General features: G+C 47.0%; 2 protein-coding genes across 2 annotated transcripts in view; both read left to right on the forward strand.

Annotated features, from left to right (window-relative positions):
• Positions 1-1,871: 1,871 nt before the first annotated feature.
• Btbd8 (BTB domain containing 8) lies at positions 1,872-19,260 on the forward strand. Its single transcript, XM_021637873.2, is given in 8 exon segments — positions 1,872-1,945; positions 2,165-2,330; positions 3,889-4,017; positions 10,248-10,926; positions 11,473-11,566; positions 11,958-12,097; positions 13,850-15,937; positions 17,138-19,260. Coding segments are annotated over 8 exon segments (3,837 nt in total). The 3' UTR covers positions 17,605-19,260.
• Positions 15,812-20,803, forward strand: part of C3H1orf146 (chromosome 3 C1orf146 homolog) — a 36,243-nt gene continuing 31,251 nt past the window's right edge. The window contains exon 1 of the mRNA XM_021637883.2: positions 15,812-15,937. The gene's annotated coding sequence lies outside the window, so the exon portion shown is untranslated. The remainder of the gene's footprint in view (positions 15,938-20,803) is intronic.

Below are 20,803 nucleotides of genomic sequence, written 5' to 3' on the forward strand. Positions count from 1 at the left end.
GGCAGCTGTGGAAGGCTGAGAAGAGCATGCTCTGGCAGAACAGTTAAGTGACTGACAGGTACTTGTATTATGGACCAGCTGTTAAAATAATAAAAGGACCAGCCGTAGAGCCGCACGCCTGTAATCACAACACTCGAGGTTGGTGTAAAAGGCGAGTGAGTTCAAGGCTATCCTGGGCTGTATAGCAAGATATTGTCATACACACAATTACACTACAATTAAAAAGCTCTTTATATATTGATAGAAAATTTCCAATATGTACATTAGGTATAAAGGGAACAATGTACTGTTTACATGAATTCCTCCATTTGAAGGGAAGAAAGGGGAAGCTGCATTTATATTGTTCCACACAGAGAAACCACTTGGGGAAGATAGAGAAAAATAATGCTGCTTTGAAAATGTGTGTGTGGGATAAAGGCAGGAAAGCTTTGTCTTAGTTTAGATTTGTGTTGCTTTGATAAAACATTGACCAAAAGCAGCTCAGGGAGGAAAGGATTTGTTTCGTTTTCACTTCCAGGTAACAGTTCATCACCGAGGGAAGTCAGGGCAGAAACCTGGAGGCAGGAGTGGAAGGGAGCCGAAGCCGTGATGGAGTGCTGCATGCTGGCTTGGCTTTGTTCACCGCCTTTCTTCTACAGCCAGGCCATCTGCCCAGAGTGGCGCTGCCTGAGGTAACATGGGCCTTCCCACCTTATATTCATTTTAAACTTTGAATCATAGTAACTTGAATTAATAATATCTTGTGTTTGCTCTAGAAGTATCACATTCTTCTTTGTACTTTGGGGTATTTAACATTAATCAGTATGGAAAGATTTCTGTATCATCTGCCATCAGTTAAGCATGTCCATATTTTAGTATTTCAGTAGATTGCAAGCCAAGCTACAAACTTTTATTATCATTGAAGCATAGCATTATATATATATGTATATATAGTAAGCCCTTGGTAATTCTCTGCCAAACTTATTTGCATACCTACATTTGGCTGGCTCCACCATAATGCCTGCGGTAGAGAAAATCAGTTTATTGCTTCAATCTCAGTGAGCGCAGTTACTCAGAAAGTCATCACAGGAGGGAAGGAGTCATCATACACTAGAAAAAAACGAAACGAGAGCAGAGGGATGGTTCAGCAGTAAGGGCACCGGCTGCTCCTCCTGAGGACCCAGGTTCAATTCTCAGAACAACATGGCAGCTCACAGCCATCTGTAACTCTGTGTGTGTGTGTGTGTGTGTGTGTGTGTGTGTGTGTGTGTGTGTGTACCTGGTGCCAGAGCCCTTGGAACTGAAATTATGGATGTTTGTGAACCACCATGTGGCTCCTGAACCCAAGTCCTTTGCAAGGGGACTAGGTGGTCCTAACTGCAGGACAATCTTTCAGCCTCTGTTAAGACAATTGAAACATTGTGCATTCTATTGAATCACTGTTAAAAGGAATAAACATTTTAAGGTTTTGATGCTCAAGGGTTAAACCTACGCTGTAATAATCATTCTATAAGCTCAGCTTTGGCCGTAGTGAAAGCCCATGACCACAGAGTGTTTGTGTGACCCACTTCTGCACTGCAGCAGTGAGCAAATCAGATGTTGAGCATACATACATTATGTTCATATTTGACTCATTTTATCTGAATGAAGTGCTTTAAGGGATGGATGGCACGTTCAGAAAGAATGGTGGCTAAGGATAAGGATCGGGGAGGACAGAGGCCTGGAGGAGGTCTCAGTGTTTCAGAGAATGTCCAGTCTGTGACATGCTGAGTAGGCCGCCTTCCATTTCCTTGCTGAGAAACCGCCCCACAGCTGCATAGCTTAAAACTCTAATTTGTTATTTCTGAGTTGGTGTGGTCTGACTGGCTGGCTGTCCGCTGGCTTTCTCTAAGATGGCCGCCACTGCTGTGGGAGCTGGCGAGCTGCCCTGGCCCCTCTCCCCGGTCCTGTCTGCGGTCCAGGGGAGGTTAGCAGAGTCCTGTGCGCACCGTCACAGGGAGGTTAGCGCCGGCAGGTTTGCCTTTCACGGGAAGCACCCCACGAAATCGGGAGGATTGGCTTGGCTTGCAAAGTTATTTATGAACGGTAATACCACCTAATTTCCCCAAACATTTTCAGCATCCCAGAATCCTAGGACACTGTGTTTCCTAGGGGGAAGTGACAGGCTCGCCGTGGGCTTCCCCAGGTATAGTGGACAGAAGCAGCTGGCAGAGGCATCCCAGCTCCCCGAGGAGTGTGCATTCATCGGAGAGGTCTCCGCACTCGCCGAGCGCGAGCCCACCCTCCTCTCCCGCACTGCTGTGTCTACCCCTTCTCCGTGTGTTGATTCTGGTTACAGGAGCACTTTTAAAGTCAGGTTGCCTTTGCTGAAATTACGGTGACTCGGGTAAATTCCGCAGCAGATGGCAGATTTGCGGCAGATTGGAGCCGTGCTGGACAGGCTCTCTGCCTCACAGAGGAGAAGCAGGAGGGACGGCCTGGAGTGCCTGGCAAGGCAGTGTCGCGTGGGCCAGCTCTGCCCACTGGCGCTGGGGCCACATCTTAGCGGCTCCCGAAACCTCCATTTTCAGAGGGAGCCACCGTCTCTAAAAGCAGTCACGAAGTTGTAGTCCTTCTTTCTCGGTTGGATTAGCAGTGCTGTATTAGCTCTTGAAAACCCTGTGTGCACATGTGTGCATGCATGTATGTGTGTGTATGTGTCTCTCTGTGTGTGCGTGCACCTGTGTGTCCATGTGCATACCTGTATGTGTCTCTGTGTGTGTGCAAGCATGTGTCTCTGTATGCCTGCATGTGCGTGTGTGCGTGTGTGTGAGAGAGCCTGCCTGCGTGTGTGTGGGGGGGGCACATGCTTGCTGTCTTTCAAACAGAAGAGGAGCAGGCACGGTTTCGGCGATGACAGGTAGCCAGCCGTGGCAGGCGTATGGCTGTTACACCAACACCCGTTACGTGTTTTGCATGTGTCTCATTAAATGTCAGATTCGTGTTCTGTAGTCAGAAGCAGTAAGCAGCACAGCTCACCTGTTGGACAAAATTTTTCAAGCAGCTGGAGACAGTGTTCGCGCTGAGAATGGCTGCCCTCTCCTCCGGCTCTGGGCGCGTCACTGGGCTCCAGAAGTGCACGGGAGATGGCTCTGAGCGCAGCAACTCCTCACGAGAATGGCTGTCGGCTATGCTCTAAGACTTGAGGCTGCACGTGCGCTCTCAATGTTGCACAACCAGTGACCCTGGGACAGCCTGAGGCTTCATTGTTCACTGTGTTTGCCTTCAGACTAGCTTTGTATAAAAGTTTAGAATTTGGCAGTTTGGCTCCTTAATTCAAAGCTCAGCTTGGGACTTAGCAGTATTATCTGGCACAGTGTAACTTTGGTATTTTTCTCTGATAATCACAGTAAAGTTATATAGGTAAAATGTATATTTTCTCATTTTTAATCATTTGTGCATTTTATTTTATGATATTAGCAATTCATTTTTTCAAAATAAATCTTATTTTTAAGTCAGATTAAGTAAAAAATTAAAATTTAAATAATTAAAATAGAATTAATTAATGATAATATAATTATGAATTATTATTGGCATAGTTATTCTACAAGAATGATAAATTTTTCATTAAACTGATTGTTATTAATAGTGTTGGACCTTTACTGTCCCAGTTGGTTGTGAAGGTGTTTACATAAACCCCATTGATGTCCTACAATAATATTTAAAGAGTGGCCTTTAGCTTCACGTTCACTATAAAATTATTTCGGTGAGTAAGCCTTCCTTCGTCAGTAGCATGTACTGGATGATCTGAGCAGTGGAGCTATGACATCATTGATCTAGCTTAGGAGTAAGTAGATTCGGGAAGGAATAATGCCTGGTTGCTATGACAATGTGGCTCTCAGCAGCTGCTGATTTGTTGCTGGAACACAGGGCTTCACCGGCAAGCTCCGAGCTGTGCCTGAGAAGCTGTGGACCTTCCTGCTTCAGTCTTTCTACGCCGTGCGTCACAGCGAAGCTGGACACCGGTGCACAAAGGTGACCAGCAGAAAATCCGGGCAGGTAGGCTATTTTCCCAAGTTTATTCTCCTCCTGCGATCTGTGAGAGCAGATGCCCTGAGGGCAGAATGCTGGGTAATTAGCATTTGCAAGCTCACATTCAGCAATGGAGTGAGCTCTACCCTAAACTAGTGAGTGCTGCTGTGTCAGGCAGCGTGGAGAAATCCTGCTGTATGTTCACTTGAGAAAGTGAAACTCGTCTCCTTTGTATGGAATTGCCAATTTTAATCCTGCTACACGCTAGCTGCAATATGCCAGCCAAATTTGCTTTAAAAAAAAAATCCTTGTAAAGAGCTTGAAAAGGATTTGTCGTCAGACCACCAGGCATACTTTCTCCCTTTGAAAAGGCGTTTTACCATAAAGCTTTCTGCCTGTGTCACAAGACCCTTGTCTTGTGGTTTGCAGGATTAGATGGCTTTATTTCACAATTGATGGGTTCAGGGATGCGGTGCGCGCTGCTGCCGAGGTCGTCGGCAGCTGCACGGTGATCCCTGGCATTCACTAGGTGCCGTCTGAAACATCAGCATTGAACAAAAGATGGATGTCTGTCAGAAAGTGTGAGTGTTTTACAAACAGTGAAATAGAATTTTGAGGGTGTGGAACTAAAATGGCTTCGTGACTATTTTTAGGTTAAAGCAGGTGCCTCAGAAATAACACGGGCATGTTCAGCTCTCGCCCTCTCTCTCTCTCTCTCTCTCTCTCTCTCTCTTTCTCTCTCTCTCTCTGACGTTAAGCTAAAAGGCTATATTTTATAAAACAGATATTTTAGTGCTATGAAACATAAAGCCATGTATGATAAATTCTATCTCAGCTATACTAGATTCTTATTCATAATGAGGCCAGCTTAATAGCACTGCTGACTGTCATTAATTTAAAGAGCGGTTGTCGAAGATGCTCCTTCTTTACATGTAATAAAAACCATCAGCTCTTTAGGAATTGAACACTTCTCCCGTGTATGGGTGCTGGTTTTTAGACACCAGCTTTTCTTCCGTAGTCTGCAATATGAAGAAGCAAAGATGAGCTTCCCTTCCGTAGCTGTCCTTTGAGCCTCTGATTGGGAGCAAACTTTGTTTTTTTCTTTTTTAGAGGATTTCACAACAAAGTTGGATTTCAGGGTTTCTTTAGTCTTTGATAAGTACTAATTTAAAATGTGTAAGGGTACACTTACTTAGCTAGCCAAGTTGTCAGTGGTAATGCAGTTAATTTTGCAGGAACCTCTGGTTTTTGTGACGATGCATCAGGGCCATAGTCTTGAATTATAAATGTGCTGAATGATAGTGAATCCTGACTTATGCATAATTACTGCTTTGTTCTAACATTCTTAGGTTCTTCCTGAGGTACTGATTTGAGAAAATTTTCATTAATTTAAGTGTATTACTATGTAGGTGTTTGATTGCTGCAGACCATCTTTGCCAGCTCAAGGGTTTTGCTCTGCCATAGAGCGTTCATCCTATGGAGATTGTAGAAGATGGTTGAGAGCTGTTCTACTGAAAAGGAAAAAAAAAAAAACATTTGAGAAATTACATGATAAATTCCTACTTCAAAGTAAAACTTGAAATCTGAACTGGACTTTAGTCCTCAAATCACGTTCTTTTTTTCCGGTATCATCCCAGTTCTTGTTTTAAATGTATAAGCATGAATTTCCCAATAATTCCCAAATAAACTTAACTTATAAAGTGAATTGTCATTTCGCTCCAGTAAGAATAAGATAAGTTACAGGATACATATTTCTCTTCTCTTTCCCCATCCTTCAATTGGCCTGTACAACCAGCAGAGTATATTTAGAGTAATGGGATATTTTTTCATATTACATTTATGTATAAAATATTATTTTTTGACATTTGAAAACTAAATAAAACCGGTTATTTAAAAATGTACAGCTTATGAAAATTTTGGATTTTTTAAATGAATGTGCGTGGTTTTACATTTTCATTTATTAACTTTAAGAGCATAAACTTTTCTGGACCAGAGAGTAAGACTGAAGAATGGGTTCTTTATTAAAAAATGTGATAATAATAAATTGTTTGTGCTGCTTTTGATTTCAAGTTTTGATTTATTTTTTTATTTCTATAAAAATGCAGCATTTTTTCCTGGCGCTCCGTTTTCCCTGTATTTCTCTGGTAATAATAATGTTTCTGGTCACTGCCTGGCTTTTTACAGCTGCGGTTGCCAACGGCAATGACTGCAGACTTGGCCGGAGCTCCCCAGCTCTCAGGTACAGAGTGCACACTTCAGTGAGGAAGTTGTTTAAATGTTTCATTTCATATTTTGGAATTAAGTTTTTATTAATTAAAGCTATTTTTTAGAGGAAGACATTTTGAATTTTAAAATGTCAACACATTTTATATATGCATTTTAAACGATGTAAATTTCTCATATTCATCTGGTATAGGAAATACAAGCCTTTTTCATTTCCTTGAAATTCTTTGGCAAATAACATAGGAGCTGTCCCAGCAAACGAGGAATTGCTTAGACGTGTGCCGTCCAGTTTGGCGTCTGCGTTGTTACAGGAGCAGGCTCACTTGTTCCAGTTTTCTCTCTGTGGAGTAAAAGAGCAAGTGGAGTCAAGAGCACAGTGCAGGCAAATGGTGGGAACCAGGAAAGAGCATCCTGAGTGAGCTGTCCCAGAAGCAGAAAGACACACATGGGATATACCCACTCATAAGTGGATACTAGACATATAATATAGGATAAACATACTAAAATCTGTATACCTATAGAAGCTAAGCAAGAAGGAGGACCCTGGGTAAGATGCTCAATCCTCACTCAGAAAGGCAAACAGAATGGACATCAGAAGCGGGAGAAGACAGGGATCAGGACAAGAGGGGCTCTGAAAGGCTCTACCCAGCAGGGTATCAAAGCAGATGCTGAGAGTCATAGCCAAACTTTGGGCAGAGGGCAGGGAATCTTATGAAAGAAGGGGGAGATAGAAAGACCTAGAGGGGACAGGAGCTCCATAAGGAGAGCAACAGAACCAAAAAGCCTGGGCCCATGGGGTCCTGCAGAGACTGATACTCCAACCAAGGACCATGCATGGAGATAACCTAGAACCCCTGCACAGATGTAGCCCATGGAAGCTCAGTATCCAAGTGGGTACCCTAGTATGGGAACAGGGCTGTCTCTGACATGAGCTCAGTGGCTGGCTCTCTGAGGGTGGAGCAGCCTTACCAGGCCACAGAGGAAGACAATGCAGCCAGTCCTAATGAGACCTGATAGGCTAGGGTCAGATGGAAGGGGAGGAGGACCTCCACTATCAGTGGACTTGGAGTGGGGGCATGGGAGGAGATGAGGGAAGGAGGGCGGGATTGGGAGGGAATGAGGGAGGGGCTACAGCTGGGATACAAAGTGAATAAACTGTAATTAATTAAAAAAGAGCAAATGCATTGCCCGTATCTCCCACTAGGTAGGAACTGCGCCTTCTGCAGCCTTGGCATGGCTCTCTTGTAGCAGGAGGTAGGAACTGCGCCTTCTGCAGCTTTGGCATGGCTCTCTTGTAGCAGGATGCATCCGGCCCTAAATATCTCTGATTGGAAACTGGGACGGTGGGCGGTTTGTCCGCACGCCCCCGGGGGTTGTTATCCCGTGTCTCACAGTCTGCGTGTGCACCGCGTTCTGAGCCCTCCCACCACGCAGTGTCCACCACCCTGAGAGTCCACGCGCAGCCCGGGCTGAGGCGCTTACACTTGCTGCTGAGTGTGCTGACACAGCTCCAGCACGTGGGAAAGAGGTGGAGATCCGCACCAGCCTGGGAATGCAGCCCTGCCTTAAACAAAGCCTCACCCAACCTTTCCCACTGCAGGAAGGTTGGACCCACCAGGCTCCTCGGGGCCTTGCTAAGTGTGTTCTGTAGTTCCTGGAAAGCTGCTGGTTGGTTTGCTTCCACTTCTGTGTCATTCCCTGGGAATCTACTCCGTGAGTGCTGGCCTTGTCCTACCTGAGCCACACTCTGAGCTGCTTTTTTTTTCTGTACGACAGAATAGAACAATTTTAATTTTTGTTGATTGTTTCAAAGTAAAATGGGGCTTGGGTACTATCAAACCAGGAGTGGCCTGAACTGGTAATTCTCAAGGCTCGGTACGGGGACATGGTGGCGCGTTACGCTGCTCTGTCTGATGGCTCCGTTTATGAGTTTGGCATGGTTATGTGCCTCAGTAATCCAACATTAGGGACGCTGAGGCAGGAGGATTGTGACTTCAAGGTCAGCTAGCTTACATAGCAAAACCTTGTCTCAAAACAAGTAGGAAATACCACGGAAATAGAAAAGATAGCAAAAGTTGGTTTCCTTTTAGAGGACTGGTTCTTTTTTCATCTTTGTCAATAGAGTGTGGCGACCACCCCCAGCTGGCTGTGCATTTATAAGAAATGTATATAAGCTCTGAGATGTAAGTCTAAGGCTGCCTAGGAACGCATGTGCACCAAATCCATACCGTGACGCACTGTATTTATCTCATGTAACGTAATTTTACCCACAGCACAATAGTTCAGAGCACACTAAGATAAGTGGAGTCCGTTTTTCAGCACGGGGGGGGACCCTACAGCAAAGCTTGCTCTTTGTAAGTGTTAAAAACAGAGAAATGTGCCGGGGGGTAGGAGTGTACACCTGTAATCCCAGCACTTGGGAGGCAGAGGCAGGCGGTCGCTGTGAGTTCGAGGGCAGCCTGGTCTACAGAGCGAGTTCTAGGACATAGCAGCCAGGGCTACATAGTCAGACCCTGTCTCAAAAAGCAAAAACAAAAACAAACAAACAAACAAACAAAAACCAAAGGGGATTGGTCTGTTTCAAGTTAAGACATGGTCAAGAAAATAAAAAAATGAGGAAAAATGCTATTTGAAGTTTAAAACACTTAAAATTATGGAACACTGTTCAAAAGAAAAACCTTCCCTGCAGACATACATAGTCTAAAATATGCTTAAAATTTTCAAAATGTCCCAGGCCCATTAACCCAAAGGTAGGCTAATAGTCTGTTGATTGCATTATCACTGTATGTGCTTTTTCCTGTTTAGCTTTATTTATTGTCTTACACACATACATACACACATGTACATGAGTCAATTTTTTTATATACTTAGAAGCTTTTTATATTTATAAATGAAGCCTGGAACTTACTTTGTATGTCACTACATGCTTAATTTGACAGCAGTTACACGTGTTTTCTGGGCCCCCCGTATGTTGTGGGGTATAAAGTGTTGAATTATCAAAAAGAAAGCAACACAGGTTCTGCCCTACAGTCCCAGGGAGAAAAGATTTCCGCATGTTGACGTGTGTGTTCACCTTTATTCTTTGATGAGTTGCTCCTGTCCTCATCAGGGTCAGGGCAGGATGACGGCATGCTCTGCTCTGTGCCCTGTGGCTTTCCTTCTCCCCATTTCAGCTGTTTAGGATGGGTTTTTCTCTGCAGCCTCTGGATAGCCAGTGCTGGACTATCATCCAGGACTTTTTAAACCTCAACTTTTCAAGTGTACATGTTGTGTTTATAGACACTTTTGTGGGTTTTTTTTGTTTTGTTTTGTTTAATAAGGATTCCCAGAGTTGAAGAATTTTTGGTGAAAACATTTATACTACCCCTCAGATTAAACCATTTAGAGGACCACATCCTTAAGGCAATAAATCATGAGCTCAAGTCTCAATTCTGTCTTTTTCACGTGACCTTGGCTAAGTCACATGTCTGCTTTGATACCAGTTTCTCACCTAACCAAATAAAGATGGCCACAAGAGCTATCATAGGTCTCTGTAAGGGTGAAGGGAAGGGGTGAGACACAGCGTTAGCGTGGACCCTGAGATGGGCGCCCGAGGCCCCAAGTATGTCCTTAGAGTGGCCTGAGTCGTCAGGGATTAATTTCTATGGTAACACCATGGTTAATAAACATTTAGTGCTGTATTTCATATTTGATTAAGGTAATGCAGTTAGTAACCCCAAATTTTTATGAAAATGATACAAGATATCTCAAGTTTTGAGTGATCCTAAATCAAGATCAGAATATAAAAGCTTGGGCTGTGTTGCTCCGTGGACAAGCACTTGCCCAGCATGACGTGAACTTCGCTAAATTGTTCCTTCCAAAAACTTCGCTGAAGCCAGGTATTATGGTGAATGCCTTTGGGGTAAGCGCTGGGAGGCAGAGTGTCTCAGCAAATAACAACCCCAGAAAGCCAAACCACAACTATTGAAACCAAGTGTTCTGTGTCAAATACATGTTGTTCTATAGTTTCCTTCTTTCCTTCCTTTCTTTTTTAGCAAAGGAGACAAGGCTCTGATGTTGACGTTATAAAAATAAAACCCGGGACGGAAAATAACAAGAAACTGTGTCGAACTTATCTTCCTTCCAATTAGAAAATGAAATCTGATGGATTAGGAGCATCTGGACATACATCAGGCACTAGCAGAAATGGTATAGATAAAGCAGTCAAGCCTGGCGATGGTGCAGACATAGCCAAAGTTGCAAAAGAATTGAAAACTGGGGAGAAAAGTGTTTCTGGCCTTAAGTCTAAAACTGTAATAAAGCCCCAAAGAGAAAACAATGATAACACAGAGTTTGAAAGTCTTTCATCCAAAGTTGTGGGAAGACCTGCAAGAGTAGCAGCCACTGGACAGAAGGACTCAGGTAATGGGAGAGGAAGACGGAACCAAGAAGGAGAGACGGCAGGGGCCAGGCCCAAGGTCCTCACTGCAAGCCTGAATGTGCAAACCAGAGCCAAGCCATTGAGAACAGGGACAGGCAAAGAGTCTTCCTGCCCCAGTGCCGGAGGACCCTACAGTAGGTCTACAAATTCGAGTCTGGAGCTTTTGATTTCCACGGGCTGCGTGGATGGGCCGAAAGAAAGCGGATCTGCAGAAGACAGGTCTTGTGATGAGAAGCCATACTTGAGCCATTCTCCAGGACAGACGCTGAACAATGGAGTCGTGTCAACTGGAGGTGAGCTGTAGCACTCTTACTTTGCTGACGTTGTGTTTATGTGTGAGAGAGACAGACAGAACAAAGCCAGGGCTCTCTACAGGCTGGATAGGCGTCTACATCATCTACTCCACACTGGAGGAAGGTTTGAGACAGGGCTTCTCTGCTGGCCAGTGCTGGCTCAGGCTCGCTGTGTGGCTCAGGGTGTGCTTGAACTGGTGATTCTGTCTCTGCCTCCCAGGGGCTGTAGGCGTGCCCCACCACACCCACTTTCTGTGGTGCTGCAGGTGCGGGGCCTGCGTTAGGCTAGACACACAGTCTATTGAATAAGACGCCCCCCTAGCCCCGAAGTCCTACTAAAGGAGCTCCTAATACGTAAAGGCTCCTAGGTGGTCCTTGCATGCTTTCGTTATTTGTAAATGCTAAAACGTGTTTTTATGCATGTTGGACTGAGAGAATATGGTCTCCCCCGTGTCAGCACTTGATTTTTAGTGTATAGCCTGTGTATTTATCCAGTTACTATTTTTAATGTTCTCTTTTTCATGGCTGGTATTTCTTAATTTATAGCCGTAAAATCTGGACCAGGACCAGTTTCGAAAGTTACCAATGGAACGTCCAATGGAAAAAGCATTCACGATCAAGACGCTAACATAGATAGCAGGTAGGCCTCCATTCAGCATTTCCCCGGACTGTCTCTGTAGGCTGGTTTGTACACTAACTTCTAGCTAAATGCTTGGAAAGGTTTTTCTTTGCTTAAATATATTTATGAAATTATATTTTTAACTTTATTTTATATTTATATAAAATGATACAATGTAGTAAAAGTTTCTTAGCTATACTTAATGACATGTAAAGTTATGAATTGACTTAAATGCAGTCTACTCTTTCAAAATGGAAAGGTTTATGAACATAGGTTTCTCTATTTTCAGAAAGGATATTTTTCTATTTCTTGACAAAATATGTGATCGTATATGGTTGTGATTGTATGCAGGTATTTGTAAGTTCATGTTTTGGAGTATCACTGTAATACTAAGTGCAATCATTTTTCTTAGCGTAATAAAAAAAGTGAGTGGCAAAGGACTTAGTGATTCAGCACCACAGACCACTGTGAAAAAAAGAGGGAGCAGCAACCGACACACAGCAGCTCAGCCACGGACAAAGAGCGCCCCGCCCACCCTGGCTCAAACTCAAGGTAAAGCTGCAGTGGTGCTAGGGGTTCCGGGTTGGTCCTGAGCGGTGGCCTTGAGGGTTCTGGGTCATATGTCAACTGGAGAAGCAAAGCTCCAGACAGACCTGCCATTGCCAGTGAGCAAGACAGATAGGACACGGCTTTGTTTCCTGTGCACGGGTCTCATTCTGCAGAGGTAAAGTTTTATGGATTTTAGGTAGATTGGTGTTAGGTTGATTTTGGTTTTTCTGTTCCTCACGGAGAGAAATGTAAAGGAGCCACTTATTGCTGTCTGTGCTGGTCCTTTTGTGGAACATGCCCAGGCTTCTTGGAAGTTTCCTTGATGCCTACAGGAACTGTATTTGTGAAGCAGCACTGAATGCTCTTAAAGAACAGGGGAGCTAGGTGACCCTGCGGAGAAAACCTCCATAGCCTGCCACTGTGCTGCTGTTTCTCATTGTTCTAAGAAAAGACTGATTAGATTACATAATCTGCATGTAACAACCAATTTAAGTATTACCCTGGACCTGGGCATGGGCCTGTGTCCTTCCACTGGGGACAGAAAGGCAAAGTCATCCTCCATCAATACAGTTAGTTCACGCCAGTCTGGACTCCATGAGATGCTGTCTCAGAACACACAGGGAGGCAGAAGGCTGGGGGAACGGCTGAGAGCACGAGGGTTGGGGAAGCTGGGTGTGCAGAACACAGAGTCTCGTCACTGGGAGGAGATGCGTGGACCCCGAGGCTCAGTGAGGCCCAAGTCCTAGTCAGAGGCCCTGTCTCAGCAAACTCCCGAGGAGCACCAGCTGCTCTGGCATGAGCACGTGAGCTTGTGCACGCACAGTCGCACACCACAAGCACAAACAATTACTTTTTATGTTATTAACCACTCATATGTAGGAACAGTTTATATAATACAAAAATAATCTTGATTTGTATAATGAATTAATAGTGAATATCACTTAAAAACTCAGGCAAATAAGATATTCATATTCAGGTAGCAGCTGGAAATTAGGCACAGGCCATCGCAGGGCTGGGGTAGCTCAGTGGCAGAACACGTGCTCACCTTTCACAAGTCCCTGGGCTCAGTCTCTCGAGCCCCACAGCCCCAAACACACACACACAGAGTTGGGATTGGAGTTGGCAGATTTGAAGACCCCAAATTTCATTTCTAAGACTTTAACCAGAGTACATAAATGGAATTTTTAACGACTAACTAATAAAATTAATTCTGCATTCCTGCAGCCCACAGTCTGGGTCTCTCTGCAGACCTGGGCTGTTAGCCCTGGGTAGCTGCGCTCATCCAGCATAAGTTTATTCCAGTTTGAAGGGAAACTAATCATTTCAATGATGTCCATTTTTAGGTCAGTTCTTCTTTTCCACAGTATTGTTCCTTACTCCTCCCCCCCCCCAAAAAAAAGAACACTTCAAAGAGAAGACCTTTCTTGCTGCTTGATGAAAGGAAATCAGATTTTCTGCTCTTACATATTTATGAAAATCCAGTTTGGGCACCATGAAGGTCAGGGTGAAGAGATTCTCTTGCAGGGCTTTAGCTAAGCTCTTGAAACAGTCTCTCTCTCTCCTTCTCCATATATATATATATATATATATATATATATATATATATAATTTTACTTTATCGCTCATTATTCCTTGTCTGTCCATAATAGATTTTCCCTTTGATTGTTTTATTGATTTTATTTTCTCTAATGTGACTTTAAAACATTAAATTTCGCTCAGAATTTGAGAGGCCTTTGCATTTCTGACCCGTCTTAGGAGCCCAAGGAGAGTCGCTGTACCCTGGAAAGTGTTCAGTGTCTTCAAGGCATTCTGAGGAGAACGTGATGAGGTTGAGGCACGGCGCAGAAAAGCAGATGCCTAAGAGAAAGAGTGTCAAGCAAGGACACACATCTCTGCAGAAGGTTAATGCAAAGCTGGCCCCAATGCCTAAAAGCCTGAGTCAGTCCAAGAAAGGCGGAACTTTGAATAGTAAGGACGCAAAGCAAAAACTGCTTCCCGGACAAGTCAGGCTGCAAATGCAGGCTTCTCAGAGGCCGCCCAGACCTGAAGCGGCGTCCACACCGAAGGGCGCGCTTCACAGTGCAAGCGACGGCAGAAACCAGGTTCTTAAACAGAGGCCTCCCGCGTCCCCGCTCAGCCTCGCTTCTGAAAGCAGCGGGGCAGAGGCGTCCCAGTCACCACTCAGGCCTCAGCCGCAGAGGCCGCCAGGCCATCAAGAGGAGCTGGAGCCAGAGATGCCCCACAGCTCGCAGCCGGACGGGCCCCGAAAGCGCGAAGCGAAGCCAAAGCACGCTGGTGGCGATCCCAGCAGCACGCGCGCTCACCGGGACCCAAATCCCGGCAGCGAGAGTTCCAGTTGCCGCGGCGTCGGTGCTCAGAAACCCTGGATTCCAAACCCGAGTGAAAGCGTCACCGACCCTAACCCAGTCCGCGATTCCGCGCCGGCGAGCGCAGGACAGATCCACTCGCCATCGGGCAGAGAGAAGCAACTGGGGCGGAGCGGCGCGGCCGCCAAGCCGAGGGGAAGCTGCGCGACCGAGAAGGCGGGCTCGCCGCGGACCCCCGCCGGGGCCGCCCTGGGCTGCGCTGCCGAGCACAGGGCGTCTGCGGCCCCCCGCCGGCCCCCCGGCGCCTGCGAGCGCGCGCCCGCGGCCGCCCCGTCCGGGTGCCGCGCGGGCCGAGCCTCGGAAGACAGGCCTGGAGCCGCGGGGCCGCCGGCCGCCCCCGAGGGCCCCGCCGCCGGGCCGGGAGCCTGGGCGCCGCGGAGGGAGAGCCCGGAGTCGGACTCGGGCAGCGCCACCACGTCCTCCGACGACATCAAGCCGCGCTCCGAGGACTACGACGCCGGCGGCTCCCAGGACGAGGGCTGGCACGGGCGCGGCGCGTCCAGGTGCGGCACGGCGCTGTGCCACGACTTCCTGGGCAGGAGCAGCAGCGACACCAGCACCCCCGAGGAGCTCAGGGCGCACGACGGCGACCCGGGGGCCGAGGCGCGAGGGGGCGGGCCGGGCGGCGCGCAGGCGCCCTCGGCCGGCGACGGGGCGCGGAGCCGGGCGGCCCGGGAGCCGCGCGCCGCGAGGGCCGGCGCGGCCGCCGACACCGACCAGGCCTCGTCCTCGGCCGACGACACGGAGGACGACAGGTCCGAGGCGGACGCCGGGGAGGGCCGCCCGCCCGCGTCGGGCGCGCCGCGCGTGCAGGGCATCGTCAACCCGGCCTTCGAGGACGGCGCCGAGCCCGAGAGCCGGGAGTTCGCGGCGCCCTTCCGGAGGTCGGTGCTGCTCTCGGTGGACGAGTGTGAGGAGGTGGGCTCCGACGACGGCGACGGCCCCGCCGCGCCCGCGGCCTCGCCCTCGCCCCCTGACGGCTTTGCCCGCGCCTCCGGGCCCCACGCCAGGACGGGCCGCCCCCGGGCCCCGGAGGAGCCGGGGGGCGCAGCCGCACAGGCCGCGCGCGGCAGTCACGGCGGCAGCGTGCGTGGGAGTGGAAGCGTGACCCCGGGGCCGGGCAGCGCAGACCCTGCCAGCAGAGAGGAACGGTGCGGTGCAACGGGCCGGGAGAGCGGGCCGGAGGGCCCGTGCCCAGCAGGCCGGCAGCCGTTCCCGGCCGGGGAAGACGCCAGTCGGCGCGAGCCGGCCACCTGTCGGCACAGCACGCCCCTGGACGGTGACGCAAAGTCTCAAGAAAGACCATGTCATTTGGAGCTTCACCAGCGAGAACCCAGCTCCAACACACCAAAGATCAGCTCAACCAAACCTCTGGACTCCTGTCCGAGCCAGGACGGCCCAGCGCGAGGGAGCCATGCCACAGCCCCCGAGACCGCTAATAATGCCGTGCTTGCAGGTAATGTACAGAGATAGACGCGCTAGACCCGTAGGAAATAAGTTCGTAGACCTTTAAAGCCGTCCGTGGCCCTGGATGTTCCATTTCAGTTACACTATTTAAGCTACAGTTTCAACTTTCAAATAAGATTTCAAATTTATTAATAATATGAAATTGAGCTAGCTATTCATTATTTTGTTCGCTTATAATCTTAGCATATAATTAGTATGTAGTAGAAAACCTGGTTTATTAGACACAGATGACATGCTAGATCTTACCTAAAAAAAGGTGTCATTTCAGTTATTATGTCTGACTGAACAGAAGCGTTCTTGACTTTGGGAAGTTTTCTTTTACACTGGATCTGATTATGGACTAAGGGCTGTGCAATAACTATAGTCATATGCACTGAAAAGCACTAAACTATTTTAACTAGATTAATTATTCTAATTTATATGCATTTTACAGAGACTTTCTTAGGATCAATATAATTCTATTCTAAAATTTTCAAGTGAAGAGATGAGTTTCCTAAGAGATTATATTTAGAAGCGATGATAATATATGAAAAAGCCCAGGCTTGTTTCACATGCGAAGACAATTTCTTGTCTTGATTGCTTGGTGTTTATGTCTTTCTTATTTCAATAATTCAGACTAATGACTTAAAATATGCAATCGTAGCTGCTTGAGTAACTTATTGTAAATCATGACTAAGAGAAAAATTGACCACAAATTCCTATTCAGTAAAATTATAAGAACGGGAGATCCTCCAAAGTTGTGTTTCTGTTGCTTTGTCCTGGCTTGCACCCTCCTTTGCATGTGCAATATAGAGATAAGTCTTTAGATACAGTGCATTTCTTCTCCACCCATGAAACCGGCTTGTTTTTAGGACACTTTCAAAGAACTGTCATTTTCTTTCTTGAGTTTCTATTGTAGTGAATTGATTTGTGTGTACTTTTATGTTTGTTTAAATAATTTGTTATTTTCTGTATTCTAAGTTTTCAAATTAAAATATGGAAAATTATTGTTAGTTCCCTATGTTGGTTTTGCTAACCATTACCCTTAAATTTTTAACGCAGAAAAATAAATGCCTCAAAATTTTTGTCAAGTTTGTAAAAATGTTATTATTATTATTATTATTTTGTTACCTTGTGTTAATATTCTACAAAACTCCGAGGGGTATCGACGTGCAGATTTTACATTGTGTAGTGTTGTGAACTATTTCAGGAAACATAGATGATTGTGGTACTCTGGCACAAGCCTGCATGTGTGACCGCCGGCCTTCAAAAACCCTCTCTCCAATCTATGAGATGGATGTAGCAGCAGCCTTAGCGCGGAGCGAGCACGCGGAAGGGCGTGTCTCAGACAGCGGCTCGGAGGACTCCGAGGACGGGCAGTGCTTTGCGCGGCAGGACTGGATGCTGCTGAAGCAGCTGCTGTCTGAGCAGGACGCGAACTTGAACGTCACCAGCTCTCTCCCGGAGGACCTGAGCTTAGCGCAGTACTTAATCCACCAGACGCTGCTCTTGGCTCGAGACAGCTCCAAACCTCAGGGCCCGGCCGACGCGTGGAACAGGTGGAGCGAGCTGTCGTCGCCGCTGGACTCCTCGGCTGCCACCACGGCCAGCGCACCCTCTGCGGACTGCTCACCGCAGGGGGAGTGGACCATCCTGGAGCTGGAAACTCAGCACTGACGGCCCTGGAGAGGCTGAGAGCCTGCTAAGCCACCGCTCGGGCAGCCAGGCAGGCTGTCCTGAACACGATTGGCGGCTCTTCCGTTCAGCGAGGCGGATAAAGCTCGTTTATTAACATGGTGTCTCGTTGTAACAGCGGTTTTCTCCATTTTTCAGCATGTTTTCTTAACCATTAGAGACGTTAGAAGACCTGTAGGACATCTTTGCTGCGGTTTTCTTTCCTAGCCAATAATTTGTTCATCCACTCGAGAATTCCCATGTCACTGCACAAGTAGCTTTTGACTCAGAATATGGTACCATAATGGTGTAACAGTGACTCCCCCGTGTGAGCGTGCATTACACACAATCAGCGCTGCATCTGGGGAGACAGGGACCTAGCTTTCCCCATGTTTCAGGACCGGGGCACTGCGGAGAGCCCGGCCCAGCTGCCGTTGAGCTGGGAGAAGCAGGACCTGCGGGTGTGCCCCCGCCCCGCATTCAGTCCTCTTCATGGCAGGACGGTGTGTGTTGGGCCCTGACAGTCCTTATGTCATGCGCTGCTGCTCCTCCGAGCCAATAGGAGGTGAGAACCCTAGTGAGAGCCTGAGGCAGGCCAGTCCTGACCCGGGTGTGGGCGTCCTGAGTCTGTTCACGTCCTCTGTCTGCCACACTTCTTCAGCCTGTGGTTTTGTAGACAGACAGAGCGCTCGCAGGAGTAGACACTCTGATCTTAGATGCTGCTGAGTTGAGTGTGGCCCTTTAAGGTAACGGATTTCAAGGCCTAACTTCTCTCCTTGTCTTATCCCTAACTTATGTTTCTCTAGAATATGTCAGAAGTAAGGGAATCTTTTAGGAGGAAGCTTTTTTCCAAATATTAGCAGAATTTCAAAAAAATCATCAACAATAGAATGTATAAATATATTGAACATAACAACTAGGTTAATGCAGAATTATTTGTTGTAAAACAATTACGTTTAAATACTAATCTGTTACACCATAAAACCTTTTCATGCCTTTAAAAAAAAGTTTTAAATTTTTTACATTGATTTATTTTTTGCGTGTTTATGTGGATATCGTGTGTTTATGTGGGTGTGTATCACAGCACACACTCAGAGGTCAGAGGTCAGCTTGTGAGAGTCAGGTCTTTCCTTCTACCACGTGGGACTCTCAGGCTTGGTGGCTGAGCCGCCCCTCCAGTCCTGGTCCTGTGCCTTTACAAAGCTAGATGTCCTTGCGGGCGTACTCATCTGTGTAAGACACAGTTACTAAATCAGTTGTTGAAGGGAAAGAAATAGGTGTTGAATGTAAGCACTCAAGGGTGAAGGTAACTAGAATAAAAAGCTCAGTTAGTGTGGGGAAGGAGAATGTAAAAACACTGAAATATGAACACACACACACACACACACACACACACACACACACTTTATCTTTTAAAGCTGGGTAGGTGTTTAAAGAGTAGACGGATCTCTTTAAGTGGCGAAGGGGGGTTTTATGAGCAGAAGAAAGGCCCTACAGCTAACTGTGGGGCAGCAGCCACTATTTCCTAATTACAACTTCTCTTGTTTCTACCACACAAAACATTCGTTTTCTCACGAAGCTATGAACAAACCTTTACAAGTAGGCTGTGGTATGAAAATGTCTTACGTGGTAACAATTAAAGCACACCTTCATTCCCAAGACATTTGTGGACTTTTTCTTCTTCCTGAATGTGAAGTTGTTTTACATGTTCCTTTTAATAAACTTGCCCCAAGGCTTAGAAGTTTTTAAGTGAAGTTAAGGTTTCTTTCCGATCCTCAGATCTTAAAACTTTCACCTTAAATTACTAATGCTAACACAGACGCCATTACACATCCCTTGCGCAGACAGGACCTGGAAAGGCAGGACCTTGGGGAATTTGAGCGCTTACTGCGTTTTCATAGCTCCGTTGAGAAAGTGCATTAGCCAGCGCTTGCTGCAGACCTTCATCGCAGAGTGAAGCCACGCCCAGATGGAGACGCGCCTGTAACTACTGGCACCGTGAGCCATCGTGTGTTAGGGACTGTGTCAGGTGCGGAAAACATGCATCAGCACAGCGACACGGCGCCGGGGCTGTGAAGTGTGCCTTCTTTAATTTCAACATAGAACACGTACTTTGTTTGTTTGCTTTTACTTGCATCTGTTGTGAGAGAGGGTGTCCTCATCACAGCGCAGAGGGTCAGAGGAAAGCTGGCAGGAGTCAGATCTCTCCCACCATTCGGGGTCTGGGGACTGACCCAGTTGTCAGACATGGTGACAAGCTCCTGCATCTGCCGAGTCATCTTGCTGGCCCTAGAAGCTTTTAAATTGTTTATACATATGCATGAATGCATGCATGCATACACATACATACATACGATTTTATACATATACGTGTGTATCTGGTTTTCCTTATTCTGGATTACCTGGTACTGGAAGAAACCAAAGAAAAATAAACTAGGATCATATGGTGAAGTCACAGTTGCCTGTGTGCAGAGCGAGAGGCCACAAAGAGCTCGGCAGGAAGCCAGATCTCAGTGTTGGAGCCGCTGAGCTGAGTCTGTGCCCCAGGCTGGGGACTTAAGCTGCACATAACAGGTGTGTCATTGGCACCTAGGTTCTCACAAACCATTAGGAATATAAACTTTCTAAAGATGTTTTTACTCATAGTTTACAAAAGATTGTAAACGTCTAATGAAGAAAGTTCTGTATTTTCTTGATTTTTATTATGACTTGGGTTGTGCAGAACGAGGACATGTCTGAAGACTGACTGCTCCTTGGCCCATCTTGGCAGCTGGCTGACCCTCGATGCTGCTTTGAAGGATGGGCTGGGATCCTCGGTGACGAGGCGATCCTGGCACAGCGCTGCTTTGAGGCTGCGTGTCCGGGAGGGACTGGTAGACAGGAGGGAGAGCGGGGCTGCACGCTGATGTCTCCTGGACACTGTGACCTACAATTTCTAAGCTCCCCTTCCACATACATCTGTTTGGGCTGCGCCTGGGGCAGTTAGCTCGCTGAGACTCACAGTGGGTAGCTGATCAAAAATCTGTATTGGTAAACCATGTACGTAACATACAATTTCACCCACGACTCTGGCTGTGGTGCAGCACACGCTGAGGCGTGAGCACCGTGAGGATTAGCACAGTCTGACACCTTCATGCACGTGTGTAATGCACTGGGGTCCTGCTTACCTCCTGTTACCCTCTCCACGACATTGCTGCTACCC

This window comes from Meriones unguiculatus, chromosome 3, assembly GCF_030254825.1.
Source record: "Meriones unguiculatus strain TT.TT164.6M chromosome 3, Bangor_MerUng_6.1, whole genome shotgun sequence".
Lineage (NCBI taxonomy): Eukaryota > Metazoa > Chordata > Mammalia > Rodentia > Muridae > Meriones > Meriones unguiculatus.